The sequence below is a fragment of the Equus asinus genome, chromosome 10 (genome assembly GCF_041296235.1).
Source record: "Equus asinus isolate D_3611 breed Donkey chromosome 10, EquAss-T2T_v2, whole genome shotgun sequence".
NCBI classification, from domain to species: domain Eukaryota; kingdom Metazoa; phylum Chordata; class Mammalia; order Perissodactyla; family Equidae; genus Equus; species Equus asinus.
In genome coordinates this window covers 53021621-53044263 of record NC_091799.1, presented here as the reverse complement: position 1 = coordinate 53044263, position 22643 = coordinate 53021621, and the positions used below count along the sequence as shown (strand labels likewise).

The 22643-nt window shown below is 55.5% G+C and overlaps 2 protein-coding genes across 12 annotated transcripts in view; one reads left to right on the top strand and one right to left on the bottom strand.

Annotated features, from left to right (window-relative positions):
* CHERP (calcium homeostasis endoplasmic reticulum protein) overlaps window positions 1-8444 on the top strand; it is an 18470-nt gene extending 10026 nt beyond the window's left edge. For both annotated transcript variants that reach the window (XM_044774279.2, XM_044774275.2), the window contains exons 9-17: window positions 568-743; window positions 2547-2982; window positions 3100-3338; window positions 4471-4604; window positions 5353-5439; window positions 5864-6007; window positions 6100-6216; window positions 6703-6797; window positions 7072-8444. In XM_044774279.2, the coding sequence (XP_044630214.1) occupies window positions 568-743; window positions 2547-2982; window positions 3100-3338; window positions 4471-4604; window positions 5353-5439; window positions 5864-6007; window positions 6100-6216; window positions 6703-6797; window positions 7072-7265 (1622 nt within the window). In that variant the 3' untranslated portion in view covers window positions 7266-8444. The remainder of the gene's footprint in view (window positions 1-567; window positions 744-2546; window positions 2983-3099; window positions 3339-4470; window positions 4605-5352; window positions 5440-5863; window positions 6008-6099; window positions 6217-6702; window positions 6798-7071) is intronic.
* Window positions 5708-22581, bottom strand: C10H19orf44 (chromosome 10 C19orf44 homolog). Of its 10 annotated transcripts, none has more exons than XM_014865901.3 (9): window positions 22446-22580; window positions 18500-19262; window positions 16774-17095; window positions 14889-14962; window positions 13844-14261; window positions 12392-12487; window positions 10577-10743; window positions 8929-9010; window positions 5708-6279 (listed from the first exon to the last, which is right to left on the bottom strand). In XM_014865901.3, the coding sequence occupies exons 2-8, from the start codon at window positions 19259-19261 to the stop codon at window positions 8939-8941; spliced, it is 1911 nt and encodes a 636-aa protein (XP_014721387.2). In that variant the 5' UTR covers window position 19262; window positions 22446-22580; the 3' UTR covers window positions 5708-6279; window positions 8929-8938. The 10 variants fall into 10 exon arrangements, 9 of the variants coding, with proteins under 9 accessions (XP_014721387.2, XP_014721385.2, XP_014721388.1 ...); XM_014865899.3 differs by having other exon boundaries at window positions 12392-12484; XM_044774295.2 differs by lacking the exon at window positions 10577-10743 and adding an exon at window positions 6403-6537 and having other exon boundaries at window positions 6145-6279.
* Between the last annotated feature and the right edge of the window lie 62 nt (window positions 22582-22643).

Below are 22643 nucleotides of genomic sequence, written 5' to 3'. Positions count from 1 at the left end.
GCTGCCCAAGGCGTTCCTCAAGACTAGGGTAACCTTTACACCAGGTGACAAGGACACGCAAAGAAGCAAAGATGTAATCTGGTGTCACCTCTGAACAAAGATGCGGGAATACTGAACAAAATCTTACCAAATGGAACGCAGGCAGGTATTTTAAGAATGCATCACGACCAAACGGGACGTGTCCCAGGAATGTGTAAGGATGGTTTACCACTAGAAAAGCTGATGAAATACATATCAGATGGAGAGAAGGGATGTTTCAACTAGATACAGAAAGGTATTTAATAAAACTGAGTGTTGATAAAGAGTCTTCAGCAAACTCAAGTCAACAAAGCAGAGTAAGATGCTACTTATAAAAGTTTGCGAGGAGGGGGTGTGTGCCGTGTGAGGTAGTCCTCCTCTTCCCGCTGCCTTCCTGGAGGCCATCACAGTTTTCAGTGGGGTCGTGAAGCAGGGAGTCATGTGGAAATAAAGCCCAGCCCTGGCTGGCCCCGGGGTGGTTGCTGAAGATTGCCTCAGGCGCGCCCCACTGCCAGGGGGCTGCTCACTGCCTTTCCTTCCTGGCTCTAGATGACAGCAAGCCCCCCATCCAGATGCCGGGCTCCTCTGAGTACGACGCCTCAGGAGGGGTTCAGGACCCTGCCACCACTGGCCCCCGTGGCCCCGGGCCTCACGACCAGATTCCGCCTAACAAGCCCCCGTGGTTTGACCAGCCTCACCCCGTTGCTCCTTGGGGCCAACAGCAGGTATTTCTTCAAACTTGTGGCGGGGGCAGGTGGGGTGTGCCAGGGCTTAAGGGGTGGCAGGCGGGTGGGCGGAGTCCTGTGCAAGTTGGTGGGCTTTTAGCGGCTCCCTGGGGAACTTCAGCTTCTGCAGAGGGCTCCAGGCTGGGAGAGAGTGGGAGAGCGCCATCTTCTGGAGGTGTGGGAACGGGGCAGAGCAAGAAAGGCAGCTGTGTCCCACCCTGGCGCTTTGATTATCTGGCCTTCTCAGTAATAACGTAGGTCCCCTTTTCCTGTGAGTGCTGGGAAATTTCACATGGTCAAGTTCAGCCAGGTCTTCTGTTTCGTTTCCCTTTGGGATTGGTCTGATGAGCAAAGTGTCAGCCTCTTGTCACCCTGGAAGGAACTCAGTGCTTTCGTAAGGAAGGGGAGTCAGAAATGTGAGGCTGGTGGCATTATTTGGGGCCAAGATGCTGCTCACTCCCCAGTTCCTTGGGATTGGAAACTTCTAGACCACAGCACAGCTCATCTGATCCAGCATAGTAGGGCTGGGAGGCACCTGCAGCTTGCTCTCCAGCCACTGGATCTGCTTGGACAGAGCCTTGTGTCCAGCCCCAGACTTTCCCAGGCATCTGCGTTCTCCTCCACAGGGCAGGGTGGACATGGCCCTCCCAGGTGACCATGAGGGGAGGGGCGTCAGGATGGAAAGACATCTCTGGGCCAACAAGTAGGGGTCGTGGCTTTGAGTCCCCCCACTCTCCCCTCAGCTTCAGGGCACGAGGTTTAACTTTATGAAAGACAGGACGTCCCCTTAAAGACAGCTCCCGCCTCAGCGCTGGCTGTGAGCTGGTATGGTGTGGGGTGTTCTGGGGGTGCTTTCTGATGCAGGAGCAGTTCCCATCCCCATTTTCTGGGGTCCTTCGTGTGTCCTGGCCCAGTCCTTGGGGACTAGAAAGTCAGACTCTTGGCAATGGGGCCCCCTCACTGAAGGTCTGCCCTGGGGCAACAGTCCAGTCGGAAACCGCAGCCTGGCAGTGCACTTGGCCTGGCCTGCCCACGTGGTGTCTTACAGAGTTTGAAATAGTTGCCTTATTTAAAATGTGGCTTTCTGGCTTCTCTTGAAAGACCTGAGAGTGTGGTGACCTGGGCCAGCCTCTGTGGTAGCTGTCAGCAGAGCTAACCAGCCGTGGCCTAGAGGCGAGCCCTCTGCTCGGTCTCACGGGTGCTCCCAGCCAGGCCCTGAGTTTGGGCCACAATCCTGAAGGCTGTAAGTCTTGAGAGTGGCTGGTGAGATCCAGAACTTACGTTGTCTTCAACCTACAGAAAGACTTTTCCTGGTGTGGGCCCAGGAGGAGACCGTGAGACAAGGATTTGAGCGCGAGTGGTTTATGTGGGAGGTGACCTCAGGAGACAGCACAGGGGAGGGGAAGTGAGAGTGGCCAGCAAAGGGGGTGTCGTCAGGGTTGGGGTCCGCCGTGGCCCCTGGGGCTCAGCAGCTCCGTGCATCCTGGAAGCCGTGGAGGTGCGCCTCTGCGCCATCCACTGAGGGCTCTGGGGCAGGGCTGTTTAGGTCCCTGGCACTTGGGGCCTCCCCATCCTGCATGCTGGCACAGAGGAAGCCCTCAGCTGAGATGTGGGTGCAGCAGCTGGGACTCCAGTCGTCTGCGTGGACACGAGGGCCCCATGATGTACCAGCCCTTATAGCATCCACTGCACGTGTCAGAGTGAACGAGGCACCATGATGTGCTCAGGGCAGCGCCCAGCTGGACCGGTCGGCCTCCAGGGCCCGGCCTCAGGAGGGGCTCACCTCTGCTCTTTGCCTTGCAGCCTCCTGAGCAGCCCCCTTACCCGCACCACCAGGGCGGGCCGCCCCACTGCCCACCCTGGAACAACAGCCACGAGGGCATGTGGGGTGAGCAGCGTGGGGACCCCGGCTGGAACGGCCAGCGCGACGCACCTTGGAACAGCCAGCCCGACCCCAACTGGAACAGCCAGTTTGAGGGCCCCTGGAACAGCCAGCACGAGCAGCCGCCCTGGGGCGGGGGCCAGCGAGAGCCACCCTTCCGCATGCAGCGGCCGCCACACTTCCGCGGGCCCTTCCCGCCCCACCAGCAGCACCCACAGTTCAACCAGCCGCCGCACCCCCACAATTTCAACCGCTTCCCCCCCCGCTTCATGCAGGACGACTTCCCCCCGCGGCACCCCTTCGAGCGACCCCCCTACCCCCACCGCTTCGACTACCCCCAGGGGGACTTCCCTGCTGGTGAGTGCGAGGGCACCCCTTCCCGCTCACACTTGTCACCTTGGAGACCGCTGCTGAGCCCTGGCACTGCCCGCTCACCATGTCCTGGCAGGCCTGAGACGGGTTTCTGTTTTGCAGAGATGGGACCCCCTCACCACCACCCTGGCCACCGCATGCCTCATCCTGGGATCAACGAGCACCCGCCCTGGGGTGGGCCCCAGCACCCTGACTTCGGCCCTCCTCCCCATGGCTTCAATGGGCAGCCCCCCCACATGCGGCGGCAGGGCCCTCCCCACATCAACCACGATGACCCCAGCTTGGTCCCCAACGTGCCCTACTTTGACCTGCCTGCCGGGCTGATGGCCCCCCTCGTGAAGGTAACATCACCGTGGTGAGCGCCGCACTCAGCAGCACGCTGTGCCGGCCCCTCCGTCTCTGCAGGAGAGGCTCATGGGGAGAACCTGTTTCCAGCAGCTGTGGAATGCCACTTCCCCTCGTCTCCCACTCTGCAGTGACCTTGGCCAGCTAGCCAGGGAGGAGGCACCTGAGCCAGCCTCCCCGCAGGCGCCGTCCCTGAGGTGGCAGTGAGCCAGGGCCACATCCCCTCTGCTCCCCCATCCCTCCCTCCTGGTGCTGCAAGTTCTATAGCCTGAGGAGCTGTCAGGCTCTGCGTGAGGTGGGGGTCTTCTGGGTGCTGGCCCTTGGAAGCCACCCTGTCCAGGAGCTGACAGTGGAGGGGCCTCTCAGAAGGGGCAGCCTCTGAGCCGCGCCTGCAGGGGAGGCAGGGGTCTCTACACAGCATCTGCACAGCTGGGTGAGCGAGGCTTGGGGGGGCGGGAGCTGCCCCAGAGATGAGATGAGAAGAGAGCGGGCCTGGGCTCTGGGGGCCATGCCAGCCCTGCTGGTCACTGCCACTTCCCATCCCCTCTGGGACACCATCAGACTGGAAGTTGAGAAGGGTCGCACCAGGGCAGCACGGAGGCAGAGGGGCCAGCGGGGCTGCTTCCAGGGTGGGCAGTAGAGTAGAGTAGGGGCATGGCAGGGTGAGCTGGTTCCTGGAGAAGGGGCCTCCTGGGTTGGGCTGAGGCTGCTCTGACCAGGGGAGAGGCCAGCAGGGGAGATAACGGGGCCCTGGGTCGAGTCGGGCACATAGGGCAGCTGTCTGCAGGCAGGGCACCGGGGATCCTGAGTGTCTGTGAATAAACCAAGGGGTCCTTCTGTCACCTAAGCTTGAGGCCAGGTCTTCGTGTGCGTCTTCTGGAGAGAGAACTCTGTGGCTTTTATCTGCCTCAAAGGAGCTCTCAACCACCCCGTGTAGGAACCGAATCATGGTGTGGCTGAGCTCTGTGAGAGGGTGGGATTTCCCAGCAAGGGCAGGGTGAGGAGCTCTAACACCCAACCTCCAACCCCCAACCAAGGTCCTGTGTCCCCCCCAGGCCCGCAGCCCCCGGGGTGGGCCCAAGGGGGGTTCACGCAAGGCAAGGGTGACAGCTGTTCTCTCTGCTGCAGCTGGAAGACCATGAGTACAAGCCTTTGGACCCTAAAGACATCCGCCTCCCGCCCCCCATGCCGCCCAGTGAGAGGCTGCTGGCAGCCGTGGAGGCCTTCTATAGCCCTCCTTCCCACGACAGGCCCAGGAACAGGTACGGGGCGCAGGGGCACTGGGCCGTGGGCTGCTGACTGACGGAGGGCCGGCCTCTGTCCTCCTCCCGGCCTGTCTTCCCCAAGTTTGCTTCATGAGGAAGACTCTTAACAGCCAGGCCCTCTGCTCGGGGTGGTGTGGGGCTCAGGTGAGGAAGCACAGTGGTCTCTGGGAGAAACACCAGTTCCATTCTCCCGACGTGTGTTGCCCATATATAGTGGCCCTTGAAGAAGGGCTTTCCTAGTCGGGACACGTCGGAACAAGGACTCATCTCAGACAGGGCATGTTTCCGAAGCAGCTGGCTGCCGGACACACCAGGCTTGGTCACGGGTCCCTCCCCGGAGACCCTCCCCCAAACCCCTCACCACCAATCCAGCTAAAATTGCCTCTTGTCTGGTGCCGAGCCACAGGCCTGCCCATCTGTGAGTCAGAGCTCCTTGCCCCCAGCTACCAGGCCCACAGGTCCTGAGACCCTCAGCTATTTCCTAAAACAGCAGTGTGGAAAAGGCCTGGAAGCCGGGTGGAGCCAGTCTCACATCCCAGCCTCTGCTTCCTCGCCTGAGAAAGAGCAGCGCCATGGGTGACTGCCTCGTGCTTTCTGTGGGGGCCCGTGCTCAGGGCCTGAGTGAACGAGGGGCAGGCTATGCTCAGGAGGGCTTGTCGGGTGGGGTCTGTTCCTGACCACCTTTTCACAAGGTCCCTGCCAGAGGGAGGCACATGTAGTCACTCGAGGAATGCCTGTCTTACAGCGAAGGCTGGGAGCAGAACGGCCTTTACGAGTTCTTCCGAGCAAAGATGCGGGCCCGGCGGAGGAAAGGCCAGGAGAAGAGGAACAGGTGAGGGCCCCGTGCTGCGCCGGCCCCTCTCCGACCATCGGGTGGAGGTCAGCGTCCCTCCCTGGCTGTGTGTGGTCAGGAATCAGCTAAGGGGGTCCCTGCCTTTGCCGACCAGACACTGTCAAGTCACGCCCCAAAGGGCAAAGGGCGGTCAGTTCTGGCCTCTGCCTGGATCCTGGGTCTGGCACTGTGTGATAAAGGCGAGCGAGCTGCTCAGAGCTGCTTCCCACAAGGTCTGAGTTAAAACTTAAAGCACCAGCATGAGCGCGCAGTTTGCCAAGTCTGTATTCAGCCAGCTATTTAGGGACGCATACCCTGGTGTGAATGGCGAGTCTGCACGGGGCCATGCACACCTGGGGTCTCCCAGAAACCCGGGGCGGGGGCGGGCTCCTCTCGGCTCGGCTCACCAGGCCTCTCCCTGCAGCGGACCCTCGAGGTCTCGGAGCAGATCCAAAAGCCGAGGGCGCTCTTCCTCCCGCTCCAACTCGAGGTCCTCCAAGTCATCTGGCTCCTACTCACGGTCAAGGTCGCGCTCCTGCTCCCGCTCCTACTCCCGCTCGCGCTCCAGGTAGGCAGGGCACTGCCCCTTGGGGATTCGAGGCCTGTGGCCACCCCGCCCCCCCTGAGGCCACCCCGCCGTGCTCTCCCCTTGCCCCGCAGGAGCCGCAGCCGATCACGCTCCTCGAGAAGCCGCTCCCGTTCTCGCTCCCGCTCCCGCTCCAAGTCGTACTCCCCAGGAAGGAGACGCCGGTCGAGGTCCAGGAGCCCCACCCCGCCGTAAGATTTCTGTCTTAACTGTCGAATGACCCACTGGTAGCGCTGGAGCCCTCTGATGCTTTGCTGTGAATGTTGAAACGTGTCATTAGAAGACATGCTCATGGTGGCCCATGCTGGGGCAGCACCTCAGGGACCCCAAGCACTAGCGCAGTGACAGTGGCACCTCATCTCACACTGCGTTCTTACCTTCTTACAGTCACGTTGTAAAGCCTGAGGCGGGGGCTGGGCTCTGTGTTCCTAACCATCTTAGGGGGTCGGTGTGACCTGCCCTTGCTGCTCAGTGTGGGCAGGGGCATCATCTTAGGGAGCCCCCTTCCCTGGCTGGCGAAGAGGATAAAGAAGAACGGTAGAGACTCGAAATGTGTGTGTGCCTGTCCATCTTCCACTGGCGAACATTCACATAAGCTACACGCTGTAATCCTCTAACGTTCATTCCAATAAATGTGTCTGCTCTTTTGTAAAAGACGTAACCTGTCTTAATTTTAGTTCCTCGGCTGGTCTGGGTTCTAATTCAGCACCTCCTATACCTGACTCCAGGCTCGGGGAAGAGAACAAAGGACATCAGATGCTGGTGAAAATGGGTAAGGTTCCTGGGAAGACAGCGCCCGCTCTGGGCTTTGGGGGTTGGGCAGCGATGGAGGCAGAGGAGTTCCTCTCACTGCCGGACTCCACGCAGGGCGAGCCTGCAGCGGGTGCTGCGCGCTCTTCTTACCATGGCAGTTTCACGTTTGTAACCTGCACGTCTGCATGGCGTTCAGCTCCCCAGATGCATTCCCATGTGACTTAAGTTAGAGTAAATGCACCATTTTGGCCTCCTTTGTGGCTTGTAACAACTTGTCCCTCTTTCTTCTTAAGGCTGGAGTGGATCTGGCGGCCTCGGCGTGAAAGAACAAGGGATCCAGGACCCCATCAAGGGCGGGGATGTCCGGGATAAGTGGGACCAGTACAAGGGCGTGGGGGTGGCCCTGGACGACCCCTATGAGAACTACCGCAGGAACAAGAGCTACTCCTTCATTGCCCGCATGAAGGCCAGGGACGAGTGCAAGTAGGCGCGCCCAGGCCAGGAGCCGGCCGGCAGCCACGGCACCCTCCTGGCTTATTGGCGTGGAAGCTGGTAGGGACAGCTCGGTCCTCACACAGTCTCCATCTTGGGGGAGTGAGAGAAGAGAAGACAACTGCAGCATGCTTAGTGACAGTGCCGTGCCCCCCAGCGTGGAGGCCCCAGCCCCCTGCACACAGCTCTGCCAGAGCAGCAAGATTCACACAAGGAGAAGCCCCAGCCAGCACGGCCACAAGCGCGTTTCCTGTGACAGTGAAGTGAGAAACACGAGGCTCCACCCCCTGGATAAGATTCGTGACTCGGAAGGAACAGATGTGTTGCATCCCCTGGCAGATCTGCAGAGTGTGGAGGCGAAGCCCGGAGTGGGCAGGCTGGCGGGCCCGGGGCAGAGGCGCCGGCTCTGCCCGCTCCCTCGCTGCGGCCGCAGCCTGGGAATGCTCAGCAGGCGCTCATACTCCTCACTCTTTAAAGACGGAAGAGCAAAACCTTTTGATTTGCTAAGTTAAACAGGGTTTTCATTTTAACTCCAAATGGTTTAGTTTTAGAGAAAAGAATAGTGATCTAAGAGGATCCTCGGGAGATCATTTGAAAGCTGATTCCTCTGAGACAAACTGGCCCTTAGTGCAGTTCTTCTAGTTGTTTGAGTATTTTTTCGAATGTTAGCCATTTGCTAGTGTCCGCAGACACAGAAGGCTCTGAGGAGAATGATCTGAGGCGTCTTCAGGTCCCGGAACACCATCCTTGGAGCATCGGTCCCTGGTGTCTCCACGAGGAGGAGCCCCAGCACCAGCACTCTGTGCGGCGGCCCAGGCAGCTCCAGGGGGCCCGCCCTGCCGCCTGCTCTGTCCTTTCCTCTGCCACCCGCCCCGCCCCGGGGCAGTGAAGCCTGGAGGAGCCGCTGGCTCCAGCTGTGCTCACTGGGCAGCCTCGGGCAGTTGGTGCGGTGCCATTTGTACAGAAACATTTTTGAAAAATTCTTTTCAATAAGATGCAGAATCCTCTCCAACTTTTCAACCTGATGTGATAAAATATTTGATTTTGTTCTAGATTTCCTGTAGCTGTGAATTGTTCAAATGTGTCGGATTCAGGATAAATGTAAACACGTGCTGTTAACAATTTCTTGTGGATTTTACTGTTTTGCCTTCAAATAAAGACTTTTTTTAAAGACCTTTTCTCTGTGTCTTTAAGTCAGAGGTGTGCTGGGCCGAGCAGGGAGGCAGTGTGTCCTGAGCGCAGAATTGAGTCATGGAGCTGGGTCAGAAGCTCTGCCCTGGCGTCTCACACAGAGTTCCCAGCATGGGGACCTGGCCCTGGGTCCTCATCCCCTATCTAGCTCAGCTCAGAGGGAAGGCAGCACTCGGCCAGGTGGAGCCGCTCCGTGGGGCTCCAGACAGGCTGGCTTCCTCCGTCCTGCCCCGTGCTGTGAGCGTGCTCCTCCGCTCCACTTCCCCTGGCCTGTGGGGCGTCCTCTCAGGACAGGGACTGGGAGGGTCAGTCGCTCAGCCAGAAAAGGCGGGAGCTGAGATTCTGCTTGAGTGAGTCCTGGGTGCCACCTGCCCCACCACTGAATGTCACCCGGAAACTGATGCATGAGTGTCACGGCCAGTGTACCCAACCAGCTCTCCAGATCAGACCCAGGAGTGTAGCCTCACCTGCTGGTGCTCACGGCTCCTTCCTCACCTCCTCCAGAGCGTCCTCCATGGTCAGCGGGGCGGGCCTGTGCCGCCTGATGTACTGTGGGGCAGAGGACAGACAGACACGTCACCACCACCACTGCCTCAGTCTCCTGAGGCTTTGGGTGCTGGAGACGGCACCCATCCCCAGCAGCTCCCAGTTGGGCTACAGAAAAGTAAAATGACAGGATGCCAGGTGACAATGCTGTGGGAACAGAAGAGGAGAGGTGAATGCGGCAGGCCCCAGCAGGGTGCCCTGCAAGGGGTGAGCCCTGATGAGTCCGAAAGGGAAGAGTGGCTGCCATCACGTGGGGCTGGTGGACGGGGTTACCAGGGGTGCCCTTAGAGTGCACCGTCCGGGAGGAGGGCCTGGGAGCCACTCTCAGGACGTGGGCCCGTAGCAGACAGTGGGGAGCCTTGGTGGGCTGTAGGCAGGTGACGTGGTCAGGTCCCTTCAGCCAGCATCCATCAACTGATGTTCATCTAGTGGGAACAAGGAGCCCACAGGGGTGCAGCCAGCAAAGTCCAGAATGGGGGAAACTGTCAGACAAACAACCTGTTTTCTTCAGCAAACTGCAAGGAAACAAGAAGGAGATGGGGATGGGGACACCTGCAGCGCAGTGGTTCTCAAAGTGGGTCCCCAGTGGGCCCATGGGAGAAACACCCGCTCCCAGGCGCACCCTGCTGCCGACAGAGCCCAGTGGGCCCAGGCCCCGCAGGTCTGACGCCGCTCAGGCCGAGAACCGCTGCCCCAGGAGGAGGCTAAAGAGCCACCCAGCAATCCGTGTACAGACGGGCTTTGTCTGGATCCTGAGGAGAAAACCAGAACAGAATGGACAAGTTTCATGCGAAAAGTGGAAATCACACTGGATATGCACGGACATGCAGGAGAGTGCATGTGGTCTTAGTATGGTAATGGTGGTGTCCGTGAATTTTTTAGAAGTCCTTATCCTTTAGAAATACTTGTAGATAAAATGAAAAAAAAAATCAAGCAGAACAGTTCATCTAGTATGATGCCATTTCTATAAAGAAACATACATAATACTATTCACGTTATACCTATTACATTGTAATATATATTTTATACACTGTACAAATACATAGTGTGCAACATCGCATGTGACGTACGTGTACGTACATCTGCATAATACAGTTCATACTTTACATAAAAATCTAAAGAGTATATATTAAGATTGGTAACAGTCATCTCTGAAATTATGGAGGACTTAAGTTACATATTCCTGTAACAAGATTTTTATAAAATAACGTATCTTTTGTAATCAGACAAAAATTAAATTTTTGGAGGGAAAAAGAGAAGCGTAACATTCCTTAAGTTTCGGCCCTTGGACTGAGGAGAGAAGCCCCTGCTGGGTGGCACTTGGGAAGGGTCTGTGAAGGGACAAGACCCTCACCAAGGAGGCCACCATTGGTCTGAGGTCACACAAGCTGAGCCAGCTTCTGCCTGGCCAGGCTGGCTCTCAGTGCCCTCAGCCGTACCACCTCTTCTCTGCACGAGGAGGAAACAAGGCTCCTTCTGCGAGGACGAAGGTGACCGGGCCGCCATGTCCCTGCTGCCCTGGCCGAGGCCTGGCCCTGAGCCCCGCCCCCCTCCCGGGTCGGCCGTCACCTCTTTGGTTTCCTCCAGGGTGTGGTAGTGGAACGAGTCTCCGTCCAGGGACTGCAGGAGGGACCCGTGCAGGTGCCGGCTGGCCTCCACGAACTGCTGCGTCAGGCTGAGCTGCTGCTTGAGCAGGTCGTGGAGTGCAAACACGGCCGGGCTGTAAGCTGTCAGGGCTGCACCCGGCACCGTGTCACTTGGCGGGCCCCGGGACCCCACCAGGACCCTCACCCCACCAGTGCCAGACACTCTGGGCCCCCGGGCTCTGTAGCCCCCACTCCCTCGGCTATGTCAGGATACTTTTGGGAAGTGCGGCTGCCCTTGGAAGTGGTGGAGACCTCGCCTATTGCATTCTGTCTGGTCTCTATAGGAAATGAACTGCTTTCCTCTGACTCACTCACGAGTGACCCTCCAGAGCTGCCCAGGTAGGAGGCTCGGCTCCCAGGCAGAAACGGAAGTCAACCTCAACAGCTCACACAGAGAAAGGAGTCTAGTAAAGTGGCACCCAATTGTGCAGCTGCACAAAGTGAATCCAGTGAACACTACTGAACTTAAAAACGGGGAGGAAGCGGGGCCAGCCTGGAGGCATATCGGTTAAGTTCATGTGCTCTGCCTCAGTGGCCCCGGGTTCACGGGTTCAGATCTCGGGCACAGACCTACACACAGCTCATCAAGCCATGCTGTGGCGGCATCCCACATACGAAATAGAGGAAGATTGGCACAGATGTTAGCTCAGGGCCAATCTTCCTCACCAAAAAAATTTTTTAAAAAACCAGGGAGGAGAGCAAATTTTATATTGTGCATTTTAAATATATAATTAAAATAATTAAAAATATAATTAGAATTTTTTAATTTTTTATTTTTTATTTTTGCTGAGGAAGACTGGCCCTGAGCTAATAACATCTGTGCCCATCTTCCTCCATTTTATATGTAGGACGCCTGTCACAGCATGGCTTGACAAGTGGTGCGTAGGTCTGCGCCCAGGATCTGAACCAGCGAACCCTGGGCCACCAAAGTGAAATGTGCAAACCTAACTGTTATGCCACCAGGCTGGCCCCTGGGAATACAATTTTTAATTAAATAAAAATACAATTAAAAATAAAAACTTAGCAACTTAAAAAAGAGTATTACTGAGACTATGTGGTAACATGGAGGTTAATATTAAATTAAAAAATAGTAAATCTTTTCTTAAAAGCATGTAAACGTTTCATTTGTTGTAACCAGTATATTTTAATTCCTTTGTCTATTAAAAAATATTAAGAAAATTGAAAAAGGAAAATAAAGCAGGTACTAGATGGACCCTCACTTGTGTCCTGCAAGCCGTCAGCGTCCCCACAGGGACCTGGCACAGTCTACGTGGCTGTCGGGCACCTTCCTCCTGCCGCAGGCCAGGCTACACCTCCCTAGGGCCCCAAGACTCCCCCAGACTCTCAAGGAAGCCAGGGCCGTGTCCACCCGGCTGGCCGCCGCTCAGTCCTGGCTGCGTGTCTTCAGGGAAAACCACCATGGGTTCTAGATAAAAAGGCTCAAGGGGGAACACACACAATCAGACAGCCCTGTTGGGCCGGAGGGCTTCCAGGTGTGTCACTCAGAACCTTCCCGATCTGTCCAATACAGCTGGCCTCTCCTAAGACAGACTGAAGGTTCTCGGACACTCTGTCGTCCAGGGTCCTAGGAACTGTGGCAGTTGTCCATGGCTGTGATCCCGCCAACAGATTCCTAGAACCCAGCACTAATGGGGCGCCACCCCTCCAAGGGCGAGCGGGAAGTCACAAGGAAAATGTGCCTACTGCACCACAAGGACCCGCCGAGCTGGGCTGTTACCTTCTATGGCGTCTGCACTCACGACGTGACTGGCGATAGGCGCAGGGTCCACGTAGGCACCTCCCAGGGCTGGTCGGATGGCCGCCATGCCAGCTGCTGTCCCAAGGACAAGGGTGGCGGTGAGTGGCTAGGATGCCGAGCGAGACTTTCTCGTCGACAGACACGACGCTGCAACAAGCTACGGGAATTCTGAACGTGATGGCCATCTTTCTTGCTCTTTTAACCTTGTTCCCTTTAAAAATTTCCCCAAACCTGCCTCTGCCTTTCTGGTAGGTTCTCCTGGTTCAATATTCAAGTCAGTCGAGGTGGCCAAAGCAGTCACTGCAGCTCACAGGGGCTGGTGACCGTGGCCTCGTGCCCTCCCCTCCCTCTGCTTTCTTTCTATGGGGCCACCTGTGGGCTTTGGAATGTCCCCTGGACTCTAACGAGCGGGTTTCTCCAGGCTGCCTTTCTGCTCTCTCCCTTCAGTGTCAGGCCTAGTCTAGGAACATGGCATTGCCCACATTTTACAAAAGCACCTCTTTAAATTGCAAAAGATATGGACAGAAACGTGCACATTTGCCCACCACTGCTGTGTTGTCAGGAAAACAGCAGGAGGCAGTGGAGAGGGACACAGAGGTTCTGAGTCACAGGATGGGACCCAGCGTGCCTGATTAGCTTTCCTCCCCAAGAGAGACAGGGAGCGGCCCGCCCCACCCCAGTCTGAGGGCTGGGCTATTGTGCGGCTCAGCCCCCAAATAGGAGCAAGAATTACAGCCCCGCACAGTCCAGGAACAAGGTCTGTCTACACTGCAGGTGTCGTCCAGACAAGAAAGGGAGCAAGAGACAGGGACCATTCCATCCAGAGGGCCAAGACTGAGCTGGGGACAAGAGAAATGTCTGGAAAGTTGTACTGAGAGTGGTAGTAAGTACCCACCACACCAAAGAGAATCCACCAAAACACCCCAAGTTCAGACCACTAAAGTGGAGCCTGCGCTGGGGCCTCCTGAGGACACGCTCTCCCGGAAGGTGGTTCCTCTGGCAGTGCGTCCCCTGGCTCACCCCAGGCACCGCCACGCTCTGGGCTGGCTCATCTCTGTGGGGGCCGTCCTGGGCGCTGGAGGGTGTTGAGCGCAGGCCTGGCCTCCACCTGCCAGACTGTCTCCCAGCTGTCAGAGCCAAAGGGGCTCGAGACCTCGCTGATGTCTCCTGGGGGCAGAACCACCCGGGAGGGAACCTCTGCCTGAGTCTTTGATTCTGAAACTTTTTGGAATGTTGTAGAGCTCAGAAGACAGTGGGAACTGTCTTCATCCACGGAAGAGAAAACGAGGGTGCTGAGGTCCCTCAGCCAGTTAATGACCACAGCCTGGATTCCTTGTCATGCCTCCGAGGACGCCCACAGGGTGCACCCAGGTGCCTGTCCTGCAGCCCGGCCTGCATGCCCTCCCCGAGCCCTGGGGCCAACACGCTTACCCTCCGTCCACGGGTCGGTGCCAGCCGGGCCGAGGGTCTGCACGGCCGTCTCCCTCATCGTGACTCCCGGCCCGCCCCTGGGCCGCTTCCTCCGGGACTCAGGCGCGGGTGGGGGCAGGTCGGTGTTCAGGCTGGCGGAGAATTCAGACAAGGTGTCCAGCGTCCTGTCGGGGGCCTCCCCAGAATGGGCCGGTGGCTCAGACGTGGTTGGACTTGGAGACCCTTCAAAATCTTCCGAATAAGCAGCGCTTGCTGGGCCAGCCGCGGGTTGCTGAGCTGGGGGCCGCAGGCTGGCAGTGCCCTTGGGCAGGGCAGAGGAGGCTGCGGGCTCGCTCAGGCGCTCGGAGACCTCGCTTCCAGTGGGCGGCGCCCTTGCCTGGGGGCTTTCGCTGGGTGCCTTTTCCCTCTGACCTTCTTTCTAAAATGAAGGAAGGCTGAGCTAACTGGAAAGTGTTTCCGAACGACCCACATGCTCAAAATCCCATTGTGTTAGAATGAGGTGAGGGTGCCCGGGCCACACTGGTCCTCCAGGGAACTTGGGCAGCCTGGTGCTACAAGCAGCATGCTTGACTGCTGCCTCAACACCGACGGTGTGAGCGTGTGCAGGGGCCCCGAGGGTGAAATCGCGGTAGTGTCACTGTAATGCATTACTACAATGTACGTTTGATGTGCACTGGTTACTAATGGCCAGAATCCCACCAGGACATGGACCGAGCACAGGTCAGAGCAGGTGTCGTTACAGGAGGTCCACGTGACACCTGACTTCATCGTCTGCTACGTTAGGTAACTTTTTCCTCTCATCACCTAAATCAGGGTCTCTCGCCCACGGCACTCTGACCTCTGGGGCCGTCCTGTGCACTGCAGGACACTGAGCAGCACTGCTGGCTGCCACCCCAGTCACGACCACCCAAAATGTCTCCAGACTTCGCCAAGTGTCCCCAGGGGCAGACTCCCCAGGTTAGGAACCACTGACCTAAATGAAGCCTGAGGCTTGCGAGCCTACCTCGTGACAACCCACAATGAAAAAGAAGCTGGTTGGACTTACCTTCTGTTTCAAGTCTGATCTCTCACTGACAGCTGGAGCCAGATCGTCGAGGGACAGAACGTTTATTCTAAAATCTGCAATTGAAAATGTAACATGACAATCGTTTCTCACTTATTACTCCCCAGACACCTACCATCACGTTGTGGGCAGCAGGCTAACTGCTCGGGATGGAGAGGAGGACGTGGCCCATCTGCAGGGGGCAGGGCCAGGTCCACGTGCCTTTCACTGAAGGCTTGGACAGTAAATATTGTCCGCTCTGTGGCTAGACTGCCTCTGCTCAAGTGACTCGGCTCTGTCCTGGGGTGCAGAAGCTGCTGCAGACCACATGTAGACAAACGGGCACTGATGTGTACCAATAAAACTTCACAGAAACACACGCCGGGCCCCCCAACTGATCTAGACAGATGAGCAGATGAATGCAATGAAGGAAGCATGGTAACAAGTGTGCTAGAGGTATCAGGGGTCGGCCGGCTGCTGGGGGAGATGGGGAGGAGGCTGCGGGGCCTGGGGTGGCACCTCAGGCAGGGGCAAGACTGGACCCGAAGCGTCCTCAGTTCTCACTTGAAGCCAGTTAAGTGCAGAGGCGCTGGCGGGGCCCGAGCATCTTGGTGTGCCCTCTGGCCAGTGGCCACGGCCCGAATACATGGGGCCGGAGACTCGGGAGTATGCAACCCTCCGTGGAGTGCTGGGCTCCCACAGGGTTCTGGCCACTCAACAAATGAACCCGCTCCTCTGGGGAGGGGAAGGCAACGGGCGGCAGATATGGGCAGCAACTCTCTTCTGCGGTTCCCCCCCGCCCCGAAGGGCACGAGTGTGCGCGTGTGTGTGCATCACAGGATGCCTCCACCCTGCAGGGCCTCACAGACGGATGGATTAGGGTACCTAATCCATCACTGATGAGCGTGGCAGACACCTCAGGGGGCCTGAGGAGTTCAGGGGGGCCACGCGGGGGGAGGGGGCATCTCTGGAGGGGGCAGGAGTGAGCGGCCGGCAGCAAGCTGGGCGGAGGGCAGGGCTCCTCTCACACTGACTGTTGCCTCCACTCCTGTGCAGACAGGTCCCCAGCTGCATTCGTGGACAAAGCCTGTGACCCGAGCCATTCCAGCTGCCCTGGGGCAGAGGCCCAGCCAAGGCTGTAGCCTCAGCACTTTGGGAAGCGCTGGCGCTAGCGCTGGTGGGGGAAGCCCCTCATGTCATCACATCCGCCAGTCCTCACAAGCTTCCTGGGAAGCAGGGCACGCTGAGGCGTTTCATGGCACTCGCTCACTGACATGGCTCTGACCCCACTTTACAGATGAGGAAACTGAGGCACAGAGAGCCCAAGATTCTACAGCCAGTAAGAGGCGGGGCCAGGACGCCCACCCCAGGAAAGCGGGACCCCAGAGTCAGACTTGTACTCACCACTCCTGGCGGCCTGCCTCCCTCCCTCCCTCGAGGCTGCCTTGTGAGGGAGCCAGGAGCTGGGCGCCAGCAGTGAGGGCTGAGAGACTGACAGGCTGGCCTCTTTCTTTCTTAAATACATAGAATATTAAAACAATGTTGAAATACTAGAAATGTTTGATTGTGGCTGGTTAGAGATTTGTTTCCTTTTCTGAATTTAAAAAGGAAAGGAGGTAGATTTCTGCTACAAAATAGAAAAGTGAGTTGCCTTTCTGTCGTATGTGGCTCTAGAAGGATTTCTTTCTCGGGTTATTGCTCTGTGAGTGATCAGTTACTGGGTGAAGATTTTAAAGAAAGGCCCCTCAACCATGACACAAGGTCAGGAAGCTGAAGGTGTGATGTGGCCTGCCACGTACTCCCTGTAACAATTCCCTGTGACCGCAACAGTGGGGACCATAAAGGTGGTCCACCCCCCCGCCCCGGGTAATGACTCTGCACAGGTTACCGTCCAAGCTGGCATCAGAGGCTTCTGAGAGTGGCTCCCACCAGGGCTCAGCCTCACTGCTTCCAGGCAAGGACATGTGCCCGCCCTGCCCCATCACCGTGGGCGCCTTCTTCAAAAAGGTGCTGGTGACAGAAAGTGACGCCGTGCGCAAGTGTGTGTCACCGGAACTGTGAGTCTGTGGGGAGTGGGCTCCTGAGCGCATGCTGCAAAGGGTCCCATCCGCTGACTGTGAGGTTGGCAGAGGTGACGTCTGCCACGGCTTTGGGCTGGAAAGTTCCTCACTGGGTAGAGAAAGGACTCTCAGTTGAGTTGGGATCTGATCCTACTTTGGCGAAAATAAAAGAAATACAATTACCAAGCATGTGATGAGCAAGGCCTCCTCATTCAACATCACAGTAGAGAGGAGCACGAGAACAGTGACCCCTTGGGCCCCTTTCTCTCCTCTCCCCTCATTTCTGCAAGTCAAGGTACAACATTTAGCTAAGGTAATATTGAGATTAGACATACTCCACAAATAATCAGAAATATCACTTTGCTTTCAAATATAGATTGTTAATTATAAATTTTCTAAATTAAGGCCCCTGAGTACATGATCTGTAATAGCCTGGACCTTCAACAGAATCAAAATGAATATGCAGATTTTTGCCCCCTTAAAATGAAGCCTTCCCCTCACTTCACACCCACTAGGATGACTATAATAAAAAAACCCGAAAATAACAAGTGTGGGCGAGGACGTGGAGACACTGGAACCCTCACACACCATTGGTGGGAATGTAAAACGGTGCCGCCGCTATGGAAAACAGTCGGCGGCTCCTCAGTAAGTGGCACACAGAATACTACAGGACCCAGCAATGCCACTGCCAGGTACCTGCCCACAATAACTGAAAACAGGGGCTCAAACAGGCGCTTGGACACGTGTTCATGGAACGCCATCCACAAGAGCCAAGGGAGAGAGACCACTCAAACACCCACGAGTGAATGAATGCCTAAGGAAGATCTGGTCCATCCACACACTGGACTGTTACTCAGCCATAAACACGAGAAGCCCCGACACACACTACAAAGTGGAGGACCTCAAAAACACCACACTGAGGGAAAGAAGCCAGACACAAAAGGTCACATGTTCTGTGATCCCACTTATATGAAATATCCAGAATAGGCAAATCCATAGGGAAAAAAGGCAGATTAGTGGTTGTCATGAGCTGGGGGCAGGGGTATGGGGGGTGATTTTGAATGGGTCTAGGGTCTCCTTTGGGGTGATGGAAATGTTCTGGAACTAGATAGAGGAGGTGGTTGTCCAACATCGTGAATGTACTAAATGCCCCTGAACTATTGATTTTAAAATGGTGAATTTTAGCTTATGTGAATTTCATCTCAATAAGAAAATGGCAATGTAGCCTCCCCAAGTTAATGGTGCCTGTGTGGTACACACGACAGGTGGGCGTGGACTGCAGGTGGCACTGGTCACTGCTGGGGTGCAATCAGCCTTCTGAGGCGATGTCCTGTGGGGTAGAGTTAGATACTGCCAAACTGTCTGGCGTGCCCGAGTGCGGTTCCACAGCACAGGTCCACGGTAGGCACCGGTGACCACTGAAACCCAGCCTTTCCTCGTCACACTGTTTCCTCAAGAAGCTCCTGGCGACAGCTGCTCTCCAGCCTCAGGGCCGTGACAGAAAGACACAAGTGCAAAGCTTTCGTTAAAAATAAACAAACGTGCAAACCTTACCGGGAATAGTTTTATTCGTTCTTTCTCACTGACTTTGGTGCTGGTGAAACCCTGATTTGTGTGTGTTTCTTTTTCTCTAGAAGATTCCATCAAGCTTCCCAGCAACTCTCTCATTTCCTCTTCATCGCTGTCTGGAGAATCCAATTTTCTAACAGGTTCTTTCACTTTGGATGTCTGAAAGCTCCTCTCTTGCCCAAACTGTGCTCCAGGGGGTGTGTTTTCCCCAGGTGGGCCTCTCTTCTTTAGAAAGCGACTGGCCTGCCCATTCGGCGCAGCACCCCTGGCGGTGGGAGCTCCTCGGGCTTGCGTCCGGGGGGTGCTGTCTGTGTTCTGTGAGGAGCGTTCAGCGGCACTGAGGGGCGCTTCGTCCGCCCTCCCTGGAGGACGGCCCTCGGAGGTCTCCGGGTCAGAGTCCACGGCAGACACATCCATCTGCACCTTCCGATTCAGGATCCGGGTTTCGAGCTGGGCCAGCTTTGTGAGCGCGGCGTGGGCCCTGAGCTTCGAGGCAGCGGCCAGGGGTCTACCTGAGGAGGGCCCGGGCTCCCTCCCCAGGACAGCATTCTCTTTTGAGAATAAGTGTTTCTCACCCATAGTTTGGTTTCTTTTTAGAAATCTGCTAGGACCAGGTGCTATTTTGGTAAGACCTCTACTGATTTTCAAGTTTCTGATTTCTTCCATCTTTGAATCTTCCAAGGAAATATCACTGAAATCACCAAAGACATCGCACACAGGATGGCTGATTTTTTTGGTTGAAGCCATTCTAGGGAGTAAAGAAAGAAAACTTAGAGAAGAACCTGATGTTCACATTGTGCACTCAAGTGCCTCAGCGGCTCCCATACACCGGGAGAGATCGAATCGCCCTGCCAGCCCGACGATGGCAGTGAAGATGATTAGACACAGTGCCACTGACAGGACGCCACTCAACAGCAGGCCTTCCTGAGACGCGGCACAGTAAGAACAAGAGCCAGCACCTCTCAGGCTCCAGCGGGGTGCCCGCCACCCTGCTCAGAGCCATATCATCTCATTCAATCCACATGCCACCCTGGGAGTCGCTCACTGGCTTTCCCTTTCACAGAGGAGGTGGAGGAAATAAAGTCCCACAGCTTAGGTCACCGGTCAAGGTCACCTGGCCTGTAAGCAGCAGAGACAAGTTCAAAGCTCAGGTCTGGGTCCTAAGACCTCCCTCCCCGGACCTGTGCGTCACTCCCCGCCAGATACCCCACCACCACTCCCAGCGAGTGCTACTTCCCCATCACACCCCAAGTCCAGGCTCCCCTTTTATCCAAGGAGCCTCAGCTCTCTCACAAAGAGCTGTTGAGATACAATCTGTATGTTTATCGAACTCCCCAGAAAGTCTTACTTCACTTAAAGTGTGAGAACCACTGCCCTGGACCGGGGAGTGGGGCACTGTACGTCTGCCGCGTGTCGCGTGTGCGTACCAGCGGACGTTTTCCTGGGGAGGAGGGCCAGAGCTTCCCTCATATTCTCAGAGTTCCCATGTGCACCCGAAAGAATGTGAAGGACCCGTCGCAAGATTTACAAAGGTTTCAAAAGATTTTAAAGACTTAAAACTATGGAAAATACAGCATGGTGGGTGTTTTGTAGTGAGGAACTCAGCAACAGCAATGAAATTTGAAATGTGCGGACCCTGTGACCCAGTCATTCCTGGTCCGGAAATTGCCCTACAGTTACACCCTCAGACGCGCACAGAGACATGCTCAGGGCACGCCGCGGCAGCACCGTCTGTACTCGTTAAACCCTGAACCCACCCGCAGGGACCCGGGGAAGCCCAGGGGACTGCACGCGGGCAGCCGAAAACCAGGCAGCCGTCTGAAAGGCACCGGGGAGCTCTGTGTGGGCAGCAACGTTTCCAGCTTAACAACACGGAGGCAGAAGAGACAGGACACGGAGGATGCCTGCTCGCCAGACTGCTGGAGCGCTTAGGAAGGCCATGTGCTACTTTATTAAAAAGAAGAAATTCACGGTGAGACCTGGAAAAGCCTCTTTTCCCATCCCTGACCACTTGGAAAACAATCTCATTGGGACTGCCAAATTAAATACAGGACACCCAGTTATTTGAATTTCACATAAACAGCAAATAATTTTAAAAATATAAGTATGACCCAAATATTTTTATACTAAAAAGTACTATGTTCCAAATATTTTTATACTAAAAAATTATTTGTTTATCCAAAATCCAAATTCGACTGGGTGTCCCATATTTTTATTCATTAAATGTGGCAACCCTATATCTTAAATGCACCTTTCAAGGCTGAGCTCAAAGGTTTTGTGCAAGGAAATGCATTTAACCCAGCCCCTAAGGTTCTGTACAAGAATGAATTATTTTCATGATTTTCCTGGCTGTTTCTCTGACTAGTGTGCTTACTTCCTTGTCCCCATCTGAACCAGCCTGTGTACTGAGAGTGCCCAGCACAGACCTGACCACAGTGGTCAGTGAATGGAGCACCACACCTGACAGCAGCAGCGCAGAATTCCTTATCCGTGTGCCCCTGGGAGAGTTACTTAGCCACTCTCTGCCTCAGCCTGCTCATCTGTAAAAAGGGAATAGTAACGATTTCCCTCAGAGGGTTCCTATGATCAATATGGGGCCTGGAATAAGAGCTCAGTAAAATTTAGATAGTGGCAATGGTAGTATTTGGACTACCTGAGTAACAGGCTAACTTTTAGCTGGAAGGACGTGGCGAAGGGGCAGTAGAGATCGCTGGAACAAGGGTAACAGGTATTGCTGTTAATATTTTAACAAAGCCTAGAATCAGGAGACGACTCGGCCCAGGCTATTCTGCAGGTCAGAGGGGAGGCCTGACCAGCATGCCAGGTTTTCTGGCATCTAGTTCTTTTGAAAATTTCCCTAGGTTTAAAAATAAACCAATGGAAAAATGGTTAAAATGGCAAATTTTATGCTATGTACATTTTAGCACAACTAAAATAGATATATTTAGGAAACACACAATTAAAAATAAACTAAGAGGCAAAAAACGTGAACAGATATTTCATACACACACAAAATATATGCAAGTGCCCAATAAGCACATGAAAAGTTGTTCAGCGTCACTAGCTACCAGGGAAACGCAAATCGAAACCACCACCACGAGAGCCGGCTCACACCACTAGGATGACAATAAGCAAAAAGACAGATAATAACAAACGCTGGCAAAGAGGGGAAGAAAGTGGAACCCTCATACACTGTTGGGGGGAATGGTAAAATGGTGCAGCTGCTGATTTGGAAAAGAGTCGGCAGTTCCTCAAAAGGTTAAACGTAGTCTATGATCTGGAAATTCCACTCCTACCTGGCCCAAGATAATTGAAAGGTATGCAAATGTTCATAACAGTTATCATTCATCAAAGACAAAAAATGGAAACAACCCAAATGTCTATTAACGAATGGATGAGAACAACCAATACACACAACATGCATACATCTCAAACTTCCTATTAAGGGAAAGTAACCAGATGCAAAACGCCACACACCGCACGATTCCGCTCAAAATAATTGTCCAGAAAAGCAAATCTAGAGTCAGAAAGCACATCAGTGGTTGCTTGGGGCCAGAGGTGGGAGCGGGGATGGACTGCAAAGGGGCAGGAGAGATCTCCGGGTGACGGAAAAGTCTTAAAGCTGGATCGTGGTGATGGTTGCGCCGCCTGACAAATTTACTAAAAATAACGGACTTGTACAATTAAAACGGGTAATGCATCCTATGATATGTAAGTGAATCCCCAATAAAGTTGTTAAAAATAAATAAATCAAACTGTGAAAGTACTGGCGCCCCTCAGACCGTCGGGCTCTTCTCCCAGGCCTGGAGAGACCTACATCCGACCACGCTCCCGAGAGGGCCTCAGGCGGGGAAACTGAGGCGTGAGGCTCGTGGCCGCCCTCCCGCCGCCCTCCCAGCCCAGCTGCGGAGTGCGCCCCGTTTCCCCGCACCTCCTCGCCGGAGCCTGGTCGCAAAACCCGGCCGCCACCCTGCAGACCCCGCCAACCTCCTCCCACTCTGTCCATCCGCGGAGGCCGCCGCCGCTCACGCCCGGCACTTGGGCCAGAGGGGACCGTTGCCCCCGGCAACCGCGCCAGGGCGGGAGAGACTACATCTCCCGACGCACCCCGCGCCACAAGAACCAATAG